This window comes from Galleria mellonella, unplaced genomic scaffold (genome assembly GCF_026898425.1).
Source record: "Galleria mellonella isolate WM207_F2 unplaced genomic scaffold, CSIRO_AGI_GalMel_v1 utg63, whole genome shotgun sequence".
NCBI classification, from domain to species: Eukaryota; Metazoa; Arthropoda; class Insecta; order Lepidoptera; family Pyralidae; genus Galleria; species Galleria mellonella.
The window spans coordinates 53903-68381 of NW_026442130.1; the positions used below are offsets into that span (position 1 = coordinate 53903).

The following is a 14479-nucleotide window of genomic DNA, read 5'->3' on the forward strand; positions in this document are numbered from 1 at the left end:
ACAAAAGTTTCTTAACCAATTCACACAATATGTCAAATGTTTCCGGATAATATCGGCAATTTTATTTCGATCAAAAGATAAATTGTCATTTCTTAACATTTGCCATTTTTTATCTGGTTCCGATTTGCATAGTGTAATAGATGGAGCTGAATGTAATTGAAAAACAGTAAAAATTAAAACTGAAACATAAAACAGGGGCATCAATGTGAAAACAGCATATCTACTGTTAAAACAGTAGGGTTGGTAACACTGGATGTTGGGGAGAAGGGATTGTTAGTAATGGGGTCTAATGAACCCATTGATAGCAATATACTATCAGGTCGACCTCCACGTGGTTCAACAATGGTGGTGGTTGAACAATTCTTGTTGAATTCGTCACAATGGGCTAACTGACCTGCTTCATCCTCACCTATCATCCTTCACTGGTGCCCCGCCAGTGTATATCGAAAGCGCGGGCGGGGTTACCATTCCATTATCACCCATTAAAAAAAAAACACTGGTTGTTGGTGACCTTATTCATATTATAAAACGACGGCTTTCATTTTTTATCAGTTACACTATCAGTCTAGGCATTAAGTAGTACTGAAAATATAATTTTCTTTAAGGAATACGAATGATTAAAATTTGATAAAAGTATTGTATATATAAATATAATTGTTATATAAACGCTAAAGGTTGCATTACTCATAATAAAATTACGAGTATAAAAAACACGTTTCGTTCACGAGCACATTAGTGGTTAGATGTAATAGACGCAGTACGCACACATCTCTACCGACTTGAAAAAGCAGGACGTTCTCAACTAAACAAATTTTGTGTGTCAGTTCTGATCTAAAGGACTTTGTTGTGTATTAGTCTTAAAATTAGTATAATTTTGTAAAGATCAAAGGCAGTATTTTGTAGACACAACGTTATATTAATTATTTACTGACTTAGAAAATGACGCGGAGTGTGTACGTCGTCGGAGTTGGTGTGACAAAATTTGCAAAGCCGGGCACGATAGGAGACTATCCGGAATTCGGGAAGCAGGCGGTGCAGGAGGCGCTTGTGGATGCCGGCGTCGAGTATGCGGTGGTGCAGCAGGCGGTGTGCGCGTACATCGCCGGCGACTCCACCAGCGGGCAGCGCGTGCTGTACCAGGTCGGCATGACCGGCATCCCCATCTACAATATCAACAATGGCGGCGCCACGGGGGGCAGCGGGCTTTATCTCGCGAAACAACTCGTGGAAGGAGGCATTATTGATGTAGCCCTTGTACTGGGTTTTGAGAAAATGAGTTTCGGTGCACTAAAAACCGCTACCCTCACTGACAGGGCGTCGCCTTACGATATACACGTGGAAAAAGTTCTAGGTTTATTAAAAGACGCGCAACCTGGTGTACCGATGACCGCACTCGCTTTCGGCAACGCCGGAATAGAACACATGAAGAAATATGGAACTACTGAGTTACATTTTGCTAAAATAGCAGCTAAAAACTACAGGCATGCATCGAAAAATCCGAAAGCGTATAACTCCAGAGAATGTACAGTTGAAGAGATACTAAGTTCTAGGAAAATTCACGGACCGCTCACTAAACTCCAGTGCTGTCCGACGAACGATGGCGCATCGGCAGCTATTCTCATGTCCCACGATGCCGTCGTACGTTACGGTCTCCAACGCAAAGCGGTTGAAATAATTGGCATGGAAATGGCGACAGACACACCAGACGTATTTGAAAATCCAACTTTCATGAAAATAACAGGGACAGATATGACTCGGCTGGCGGCTACGCGACTTTACAAGAAGACAGGAATTTCTCCAAAGCAAATCGACGTAGTAGAGCTTCACGATTGCTTTTCTTGCAATGAGCTGATCTCGTACGAGCTCTTACAATTGTGTGAGGAGGGCCAAGGTGGTAAATTCGTCGATGCTGGAGCTAATACTTACGGTGGGCAAGTGGTGGTAAACCCAAGTGGAGGACTGATCGCTAAAGGGCATCCATTGTCAGCTACAGGTGTGGCGCAGTGCGCTGAACTCTGCTGGCAGTTGCGTGGAGAAGCCGGTGATAGACAAGTAAGTAGTAGTGACTCTTCTCTAGATATTTTTATACGACTAGCAAGGGCAAATAAACTACATAATCGTCGCTTTTAAATATGAATAGGGTATTATACAGTGCCGTCTACAGTATCACACAGTGCCGTCTACAGTATCACACAGTGCCGTCTACAGTATCACACAGTGCCGTCTACGGTATCCTTCATAAACTATGCTGTTATACTTCTGTATATAATAATTTCACAATTATATTTCACCTTTCAACCTAAATAGCCACGAAATCATATTTGATTAGTAGTAGAAACACGAGCGAGACAGAGCTAACAATGCACACAATTGTGTACATGTAGATATAAAATAAAGTACCACTCCTTCATACTTTTAAATTGTGAAATTAAATGTATTATATTTTTACTCTCTATCTACTAAAATGGTATATTGTTATTATTGCATGGTTGTGTTTCGGTTTAAAGGATGGGATATGGCAGTGAATTTACAAGGTACAGAGGAATAACATACTCCTCAGAAATGGCAATGTATGGGGTATCATGGGTGAAAGAGTATACTCTGTTATGCCCATGGTACTGCTTTTGTCTATAGGTGAGGGTTACCACTTTCGATCAGGTGGGCCGTCAGCTTGTTTGCCATTCTAAGTTGCATATAATAAAAATGTTACGGAGACCTAACACCTTGGTCTTTAGGAATAACAATGCATAAGGTGGACTGTTCGTGTCACAGTGTTGATGACACATCATAATATAATATAATGTCAGTCAATTGAGTATGGTCCCGGCATAGAATAGGCCACCCCTTCCTTTCCCGCGGATGACGTAAGAGTCGACCAAGGGAGAGCGAGGGATGGGCAGCAACGTCCCTCTTAAAAAGTGTCTAAAGCCTGACTGCGGTTGTCAATTACAAAACCTTTCAAGGGGGAGGTTTATGTTCTGCAGTAAACGGTAAAGGGCTGGTATGATGATGACGATGATGATGATGTATTATGCCTGTAATTCATTATTTTTAGTATACATTTTTATTTTATAACATAATTTTTTATACCACTGAGGTGGCAAACAAGCATACGGCCCACCTGATGGTAAGAGGTTACCGTAGCCTATGAACGCCTGCAATACCAGAGGTATTACGCGCGCGTTGCAGAAACCTCTTTACCCCCATTTTGATGAACTTTACTTATTATTACTTATTTTTTAGGCAACAGAACGTGCACGTTTTGACAAATCTATTCAGAATTTTCTACTTCCATAATGTAATTTGTACCGCTCTTATAAAGTTGATGTAAGGCAATTAATATTACAGTAATGATACTATGACATTACCATGAATATAATTATTGTGTTGGTACAGAAAAACCTCAATTATAATTAATTAAAGCGACACAAAGTCCAATAAGTTTTAATAACTTGACGGTGACCGTAACACCTGGTGCGGCCCCACGATGCACTGACATAATACACAATTATCAAAAGGTCACGACAATTGTAATAATTTAGATCACTTTATGTATAGTAACCGTACTGCTAATCAATGTAGGTAAATAACTTACGGATATACGGAAGGGCATACACGTAGTTGAAAATACACTGGAATTATTACATATTTCTTATAATAAACTGTGACTAAAGCGCCGTACTCGATCCTGAAGTTTCCGGATATTTAGTGATAACAATAAGTCCATTATTTTCCCGTCATCCAGTTGTATACATATGTGTTTAATCATTAAATGTTGAAGGGTCTTAAAAATTAAGCGCAAATTTCGCTTTTCCCTTGCTGTAGTTCACCATTCAGGAGTAGTAATACAACATTGTATGTCCCCCATCATCACAGCGGAAATAGCAGCCATATAGTATTTGATTGATATTCGAATACTGCATATACATACATATATAAGTAAATTATATTAGTAATATCTCACAACGTTTTCTGTTCCGGTGGGAACAACATACATTTACTTCAAAATTTCATATATGTACATAATTGTTCCAGGTGAAAGGTGCGCGGATCGGTTTGCAGCATAACCTGGGGCTGGGAGGTGCTGCTGTCGTGGCACTGTACCGGAAAGGCTTCGCCGACCACTCCGTGCAAGCCAAACTTTAACTGTCGCACTGGTCGACACTGTCACTTGTTGATACGGGTGGAGGAAACGGACATAGCAACAGGCAAATACAATTATTATTTGGCACACGAATAAAAAATATTATATAAAAATATAACTACTATGATCCAGGGGCGTTTTTTATGGCAGTCTATGGAGGAGGCCTCAGCAGTGGACAGATAATGGCTGAAACGATGATAATTACTACATATAGAATAGAACGGAATAGAGTAGAATAGAGTAGAGTAGAATAGAATAGAAATAATATTTATTCTAATAAATTTGTTTACAAGCTTTTTTAAATCATCAATTTTTCATGATTGAGCTACTGGGTTCCGGGTGTTGTTACCTACTGAGAAGAACTCGCAAGAAACTCGACAATTACTCTTTTCAAATCATTACATTTTACATTTGCATGGGCACTGTGACTGTTATAAGAATTATGACTTATTTATATGTATTATTAAATGGACATAAACGAGCAAATATGAGGCAATTCCCATAAGCAGCACCCGTTCACGAGTACGACCCATGAGCCAGCCATGTTTGCGATCAACCATATTTTAGGGAATTCAACGAAACTGAACTATCACGCCGCCACCAGTCGGAACCTTATAATAAGTATGACTAGCTCAATGACTAGCCATGTTACTACATTCATATATTCACATTATTGCACGTATTATATCTCTATATGTATTTAAAAAAGAATAGAGTATCATGACTCCAAACTATTTATAATTACTTTTCTCTATCCATAGGTTGCCTGAAAGTAATCGCTCTTAGCGATAAGGTCGCCCACTTTTTTTTATAATTATTTATTTTGAACAAAAACATCGATTACAATATTATTGAAAAACGATGTAGATAAATACATAGATACATAATGATTATTATTTTTTATTTGACTCTTTATTGCACTAGAAACATAAAAATATACAATGACAATTGAACATTTAAGTGAAATACAATAGCATAAAATATATACATAAGGGTACAAAAAGCGATTTTATCGCTTTGGGCAACGCCTATATCAGGGATGGCCGACTTGAGTAGACTCAAGATAGTGTTTACTGACGAAACCCTGTGCGATCTTCCAATTACATATTTCTTGAAATCACAAATGAAACAACATAGTTTAGTACACAATTATTAAGTATTTTTAATTTTATTAAGAGGGAAAACATAAAACTGAAAATAATTCTTTGTAACTACTTATTTATATTAGTGTGAGCATTGCGTCTGAGAATCTTCCGCTAGATTAGCAAAATATTATATTTTTTGCCTTGCCGCAATAAACTGGACTAATAACGCGTCCAGCTGTTCGTGTGGAAAGTACTATGGCATTCTCGTCATTGTTTATTTATTTATTTATTTATATTTATTAGCATGCCACGTGGTACTAATTGGTTATTATAATAAGTAAGTACATAAGACACGTGACACCCCGTAGCGGCACCGCATCGTAACATACAGAGAGAACCATCCACTTTTGATGACAGTTAAAATCACATATTATTATTTATTTTTATTAAGAAAAATGAATTCTTTTGTGGAAAAAATGATAGTTTTCTTCTTTTAAAAGATATTAATGCAAAAGATTTCAATTTTACCCCGTATGCATTACATGTTACATAAAGAAGCAAAATTGGTAATGTGGTCAGGGAGCGAGGCGGCGCGCGGGATATTTCCCGAGAGAACGCGCACTCTTATCAACTTCAATCTTAACAGCTTATTGAATATATATATATCTAGTCCTGCGACCCACTCCCCCCGCCGTCCTTTCGTCTGCACTTCACCACAGATCGTGGTTCAGAGTTGTCTTTCATTTTCGAAGTCAAAGACTCAAACTATCTACACCTAACTTATAAAACCTATTTTTATAAACAGAGCAGAGGCCAATCTCTGCGATTTACGATCTACATTTGCATATAATTAAATATGAGTGTGTTGATTTCTATTATTATTTAAGCCGTTGAACTTGTTCAATATAATAATAATTTATTGCACGAACCATTTATGTAACTTATTGTGATACAAAAAAAGAATAGTTTGATAAAAGGCTCTGAGCTCAAATTTCTGCAGTCAATCATAGCGTTGTGCCATAATGAAGAACTCGTACCTAGTACAAATTTATAAGGAGTTATGGAGTTCTGTTAAATTGAATGGAGTGATCTTGTTTAAGAATATTTAATGAAAACTGAACACACAAAGTATATAAATGCATAAACATTGTGTGTCCATTTTGTACAGTAGCAAATTCCATTTATATTTATGGCTGTGTGAACTGGATGGTGGGCTGCGTTGCGAGTGTGCCGAGTCGTGACGAGCGGTAGAGCTGTATGTGGCACGTCCCAAACTCAGTTTATTAAGGAGTTGTTCTCGTTTACATTCCAAATGAGCTATTCTCGTCCCAGACGCGACCGGCTTGATGCACGATAGCAATACAAGCAGGCGTCTCTTTGTTCTCACTGCACCATACTATGTTTAATTAAACTGATGCATTGCGGGCCGTGCTAGATTAAATGCAAAGAAAAACGTGACTACAATTTATAAAATTATGTTTAATTCTTAATGATTTTAAATTTATAATTGAGCTAGCTAACGCTATAAACATTGTCTTCCCCCCTACTGTCACCTACTAGATTGTTTTTATCTGAATAAAATGGCTTTTATAGGATAGCTCCTATCTCTCAAACTGGATCTAACAATATTTCATTAAAATCAGTTAAGTTGATTTGGAGATAGGTGTCAACAAACATCGGGATACTGAATTTTTATATATTAAGTCTAAGTATAGCTGGAACTTTATTTTTGTGACCGGGATACATTGATGATCAGGATAAAAAATTGGCTTATCATGTTTGTTTTATCCCGAATGCTACGTAAAAAAGTAAACAGGTATGTTTATTTTAAAAATTATTTAAACGTCAGGATTTCTAGTGTCAGTCGATAACTAAAATAACACTGGCTGTGTACTGCACTGCAAATAACAAATACAGCTACGGATACAGTTTATTTATGAAGCTCAGAGTTTTTGATTCTCTAAAATCGGCAAAGATTTAGAAATGAGCGGTTCTACAAAAAATAATACAAATAATTTTTATGCTATACTTCGGTATCCTGTAATTTCAAGGCCTTATCGCACTATACAAAGTGAAAGATAGTATATGAAAAGTGGTACAGCCATGCACAGCTGCTTGTCGGCAGACGCAAAAGTTTATTCCAGATATCGAGGCCCATCTTTGAGATAGTACAGGTGGGCTCAGTATTCAAACCATAGCAACAATGAGGTTTCATCAAATTATGTATTCCACTCCCAACTAACAATGGCAAATGATGGCCCAAGTGTTTATTTACCAAGTTTACGAAGCCCACGTAAAGTTTGTACACACCTACGAGTACCTCGGGCCCGTGCATAGTGAGCGCTAGTCGGCGCGGCGCGGCGCCGCGCTGCGACGTTCCGTGCCGCGGCATTTAATAGGGATTGTAATGGTTAATTAGGTGCGATACATTAAGATAATACTCCAAGTTAATAGCGGAATAGTTTGTGTAAGGAAGTTAGTTATGAGAATGTGCCCGCAGATACGGAAAGTACTGCAGTTGAATGTTAATTCCATTACCCTGTAAATATATACTAATTATAATATAGTGATTCGGCATTGATTAGACCATACATTAATAGATCAATCGATCAGGAACATACATTATACATATATTTGAACCTTTACAGGTTTGTATAAGGATTTTATTGTAGGTATGTAAAACTAGAAATAAGGAATTAAAGATTTCGCTTAATAGTATACTTCGGGAAAGCTTATGTCCAGCAATGGATTACAATAAGCTGATAATGATGATATAGAAGTCCCATTTAGAAGGTATGTGGATGTAAATTTTTATTTTCAAATTATACAAATTCAAATTTAACCCATAATCAATATCATTGAAGAATATTAGATAAAAAATTGTCACAATATTGTACACCGCTCTACCCGCTGACATTGATGCTTCTTTCCACTTTGAGTTTGCTGGAAGAAAACTCTCTTGGAGTTAAGCTCGTCTTTGTACATTTAATTACTCTGTCTCTGTCATATTTTAATAAATAACTGGTGTGTACAATAATGAATTAAATACGTAAATAATCTTTATAAAATACTTGATGTCGCGAGCAATAATTGAGCATTCAAGTCGCGCGGCGTGACGTGGCCGCCGCATGCCGAGCCTGCTGGCTCGCCGGCTCGCCTTCGATCAGCTAAGAATGTACTATTACATTTTTACATGTGAAATACCGCCCTTACTGGGTACTAATTCGGCAGCTATATTAAAACTTGATCAGCAGACTCCATTCTATTTATGTGTATATATATTATAAGACATTCATCAATTACGAGTGTGACTTTTGAATTGGCTGTACTTATAGTGGCTGGTCTGACATAATTGTAACTTGTCATGTACATAACATTTCATAATTGTAACTCGTCATTCATGCAGAATATCATAATCGCATATCATAAAAGGAAGGGCGAGGGGTGAGCAACAACGTCCCTCTTAAAACATCTCTAATGTCCGGAAACGGTTGTCAATCCGCCTGCCAAGTGTGGCAACTTCTGGCAAACCCCCTCAAGGAGGAGGCTTATGTCCAGCAGTGGACAGTTAAGGGCTGATATGTGAATGATTATGATGACCATAATTGCATCTAGCTATGTAGACGCCGAGCAATTTGCAGTGTGCCATAATCAAAACTCATCTATGTATATATTCAATACGTCATAATCGTAACTTGTCTGATAGCTGTTCTCTGATCGTTTATAATAAAACTAGATGACTCGGTAAACGTTGTTTTACCAAATACATTATTTCGAAAACTATACATGAAAATTTCTCGTACTACAATTATTATATTCGATTGCCATCTTGAAACCCTATTGCGCAATATAAAAATCGTGCTTAAAAAACAGGGGTTGATCGTAAAAGGGTGAAAATTTTTAAGTTGTATGTATTTTCAATGATAAATCTTTAAATAAAAATAAAAAAATAAAAAAAAATTTTTAGGGGTGGGTCACCCTTATCATTGAGGGGTATAAAAAATAGATGTTGGCCGATTCTCAGACCTACCGAATTTGCACACAAAATTTCATATAAAATTGGTAAAGCCGTTTCGGAGGAGTTTGGTAACAAATACCGTGACATGAGAATTTTATATATTAGATATTGCAAAATGTATTTTTTTAGTTTTATTATTTCTATTAACGAATAATATATCTGCTCACTTACTTTTTATTTTTTTTACATTTTGTAAAGGTTCTAAGTGTTTTTTCTCTACTCATTAAAAGGTTTTAAAAATTTTAATTAATTTCATTATAACATACCTACTATGTTTGTAATGTTCAATACACTGGTATACAGCTGTAAACCTTCCGCACATAAGTAATAACTTGCAAAGCAATTTGTTCATTAAACTAGTAGACACCATGTGTCGAATTCATAAAGTCCTTTGTGTGAATAGTTAAGATGTGTAGGCGCGCGGAAGGGTCGAGTCCAGTTCGTTATGTAGGCACTCGTATCGTAACACATACACATTGCAAATATCCACAAAATATGTAGCGCCCATACTATTAATATTACAGTAAAAGTCGTGAAGATATTTGGATATTTGTTACTTAGTCACGCTTATATAGATGAGCGGATTTCGCACACAAATAGGACATGTTCTAGATTAATACAGAGATTTTACCTTTACCTTTGCCGTATGGTCCCGGCAAGAAGGAAGGGGTGGCCTACCTCTGCCTTTCCCGTGGATGTCGTAAGAGGCGAATAAGGGAGGGCGAGGGATGGACAGCAGTTCTTCTCAGAACATCTCCAAAGTCTAACTACGGTTGCCAATCCGCCTGCCAAGCGTGACAAATACTGGTAAAACCCCTCAATTGGGAGGCTTATGTTCAGCAGTGGACAGTTAAAGGCTAAAGTGATGATATCCTTTACCCTAATTAATGTAAGCAAAGATGCGGGGTTCACAGGTACTTTTACGTAATTTTTTAGATAACACAATATTTTTGCAATCAATATAAAAATGTGAGACTTTAGTAGTTACCGAACCAGAAACTCGTCGACAAGAGATAAGGAAATGGGAGTTGGATTGGATTGATGTTACTGACACTAAACTGTCATATATTCAAACAAGGTTTTGGCAGGCAGAGTGGCTACCTAGAATGACCTGTCACTTACCTTATAAATAACGAAATTCTGTTCTGCAAGCCCAATGTGTCTGATGAGAAACAACAAGAGAACATCATCGTCCTTACCAAACGTCTTCATTATTTTTACATAATAATTTGATAGTTTTTAATAGGATGCAAGTGGCATCTATGTGGTAAGACATTTGAGATTGATTCTGTCATTATTTTTAAATTATTGATTTAAAAAAATCTCTCTTCAGTCGTACACTCTTGACAGAGTGGTCGTGGTTTTTATAATGATAGTGGATCATCGATGAGGCCCTCCTTTGCGATCGAGGTCCTTGCGATGTGTCTTCGTCTACTTCTGTTCATAGCCGAGCGAGAGCATTCCACAATAGACTGCTGTGTGGCCGTTTTGATGAGGTCAGTCCATCGCGTTGGTGATCTACCCCGAGATCGTTTGCCTTGTACCGACCCTTGGACAATTAGACGTAAAAAAAATACATGCAAGTATTTTCTGCTAAACATATTAAATGTAAAAAACAGATTGTTAATATATAAGTTGGCAGCTTGTAGGTCGTGTATTACGAGTACAGCGAGGGCGCTCGGATGAGCACGCGGTTTTCGATGCTGATTAATCGCATTGTGTTGGAGAGGACTGTCCTCAATTACACTATCAGTGTGTGAGGTCGGAACCGGCAGAGGGCGCTGGAGATAGTCGACAAGCGAGCTACGAGCTACGACGACTTATAATGTAATTCGCTTTGTGAATCGTCGCAACCGTTCGTCTGAATAAAGACACGATTTTGTCGTTACCTCATTGTCTGTCAGAAGATATATCAAATAATACCATATCATGCTATATATAACAAGAAAATGGCGTATTGGTGTAATTTCACAAGAATTACGTTTTAGTAATTCATGTGCTATGGAAACACGGTGCTATACAACTCCAAGTAGATACTTGTACTTACCTATTATCTTATAAAATTGTCATCATCATACCAGTCCACTGCTGAACATAAGCCTCTTGTTAAGGGTCTTACCAGTAGTTAGTTAGTAGTAGTTGTCACGATTGGCAGGTAGATTGGTAACCACAGTTAGGCTAGAGATGTTTAAAGGGACGTTGCCTCTTCCTTCCTCGCTTATCCTTAGTCGTTAGTAGTTACTCTTACGACACCTTCGAAGAAGGAAGGGGTGGCATTATAATTAACTATTCTTAAAGAAACTAAATTTATGAATCCGGCTGACCTGATAGGCATTATGGTATTAAAAACGTAATTTTTTTTTGCCTAAAAACATTATTGGGGCTATTAGCGTTATTACGTACATTAAAAAAATTGGCCAAATCAGAGCAGCCGCTCTCAAATGATGCACTTACCAACGAATGGCATTTAATTTATATAGATACAAGCTTTTATCCGCGACTTCTGCCACTTGTTCAATTATTGTTTGACTGAATTATAAAGAAGCCTATACATATTAAAAAATATTTCACCATCATCATCTTCCTATCCTTATCCCAATTATTATTTGTGGTCGGCGTAATATGGTTTTATCCATATTACAAAAAGACTTGTACGTTTTACGACCGGCCGCCTGCCTGAAACTTTCTTTGGGAATGCATTTGTTGGTGGTTTCTGCCATCTACAGTATGGAGGAAAGGATTGAGGAAAAAAGGAAGGGAACGTTGGAAATGTGTAAAGGAAATTAGCAAATGAGAAGAATAAGGGACTTATGTGGGAAAGGAAAGGGGGGAACACTGCGATTGCGGAAAGGACTGGGACACTACAGCGGCTCGGGAGGCCGGGATCGCATAGCCGAATTCCGTTATTCTATAATCGGACAGATTTCTAGAGAAGAACACTCCTGACGAATTAAAAAATATTTCATATTAAAAAAAAATATTATAGTAAAGATTTTAAAATATTTTACAAACATTTAAATTGCGTCAATAGTTGACCAGAGTAGTATATATATGTTTATATGTATACACAAGTATACAAAGTACCTACCGGTAAATAAAAAAAACAAACATCGAAAATATACTAATATTTTTAGACCATCTAAAGGTAGATTAAAGATGAGAGAAAAGGATCCCTGAATCCACATGTGGAGCACTCTTGTGGATATCATTTAATGGAAGGGAAACTTGTAATGTGCTTCTTGATTGAGTTATTGTTCGCCTAAAGTGTCGGACTCAAGTACGTAGATGCCGCACCTGCATGAATTTCCTGTGTAAATTTTTAATTCCGATTCAAATATCAATTTAACGTTTCTACATAAAGTTTGAGTGGTTAAAATGCCAGAGCAATCGTTCCTTTTTCGGTCTATGTCGATAAACGTTTATAATTTTTTTTATTCTTTTTTTTGTACACGAAAACAGGAAATCAGATACGTAATTTTATATAATTAACTTACAAAGGCGAATTAATTTTTTAACAGAGATATCTTCCAGCAAAATTTGAGGGATAAAGGAAATAGCTGTGAATAAATGAATAGCCACACGTGTATAAGTACATTTAAAGATAAGTAGATATTAAACAATCATAAAAACATATACATGAATGTAATATGTATCCCGAATTATATATATAATATTTATTAGATATACTACTTAGTTGAGATAAGAAATATAGTATATACTATGAATAAACTAAGATACGTAGATGAAATTAACAAAAGCAGTGTTAACGATGGTATTTATGAAAGAGTTGCAGCAAGATGGAGTTGGGTATTTAGATTTTGTAATATCAAAACAAGTAAGAAATATCAGTTAATAATCGACGGGTAGGCAGTAACGTCCTACTTAAAACATCACCAAAGCTTAACTGCAGTTGCCAACCCGCCTGTCAAGTATATTACGCGACTACTGGCAAAACTCCCCCTATGGGGAAAACCTATGTTGACGGCTGATTTAATCATAACTAACTACGACTAGCCTTTAAAATACACAGTCATTAAAAAATCTTGAATTAATAAATACCTCTTGCCATTCAGAAGTCAGTGCTTCAGATTGAAAGCTTTTACTTTTATGTCCAGGTTCATACCGCTTTCCTCTTTAGAGAAGTAACTTTTCTCAATTGCTCCAATTGGAATGTTCTAGGTTGTCACTAAATACTTACTAATGAATTAAAATACCTACTTAGAAGTTTAAAAAGAACATTTACATAGACAAAATTTTACATTTACAAAAGTGAAAGTCAGCGAATACAATGTCTTGAAAGCGCGCTACTTTAATTCCATTTTTTAATTCCAAATTTTTCTTTTCTACATTGAAGTAAATAGATATTGTTGTTGTAGATATTTATACATATATGTAACAAAATTGAATGAAAACAAATTTATAATAATAATAAGATACAACCATATAAATATTACATTTTCCATAAATAAAATATCAGGCTCAAGCAAGTATGCCTTGCCATACTCAAGGGTGATTTTATGCCTTCATCTCAGTCTTTAAACTGAAACAAGCGTTGCAAGCGCAGCTGGTTGGCGGTAGAAACACGAGTGGAGCAATTCCCATGCAGACGAGTCTTGTACAGAGCTCCCTTTGGTAATAAAATTTAAAAAATATTTGAAAAAATCTTACACAGATGTGCCTTCACCATTGAATATCAAAGATGTTGTCCTCGTTCCACATCTGTGACAGTTGGTAATCCAGAGCGCGACGTGTTGCGGGCGGCTCCGCTCCATTTACATTCATCCCGAGCGCTGCGATACATTCCGATTATACTTTGCGGTGGTACGATAGTATTTTCTATGTTATCTCCACTGTCTCAGCGTCTGATATCTCCCAGGTATACAGCGACGACGCTGTTATTTTACAAGTAGCGATTCTCATCTCATTGTCACAGCGCGTACGTAAGTTTAACAAAACCATTTTATTCAACTGTATCTATGACTGGCCGCCTTAATTTCCCGGTAACCATCACTAACGACTTTTTTTTTTAAATAAGCAGTGGATTTAAATTCGTATCTAAAATGGAGTAAAACTTTAAAATGCTTCATTACAACGTATTCATATTTTAAAGCATAGCATAGGACAGTCATATTTTGCCACATTCTACGTACGTCGGGATTTTACACAGTTTACTCGCTGCACTCGGAGTACCCAATAGTTCCTGTAACATTATATTTCTGAGTCATATTCTCT

General features: G+C 36.9%; 1 protein-coding gene across 1 annotated transcript; it reads left to right on the top strand.

Annotated features, from left to right (window-relative positions):
* The first annotated feature begins 503 nt into the window (after positions 1–503).
* Positions 504–4447, top strand: LOC113521591 (sterol carrier protein 2-like). The gene is made up of 2 exons (XM_031909868.2): positions 504–2052; positions 4036–4447. The coding sequence occupies exons 1-2, from the start codon at positions 940–942 to the stop codon at positions 4144–4146; spliced, it is 1224 nt and encodes a 407-aa protein (XP_031765728.2). The 5' UTR covers positions 504–939; the 3' UTR covers positions 4147–4447.
* Positions 4448–14479: the final 10032 nt, after the last annotated feature.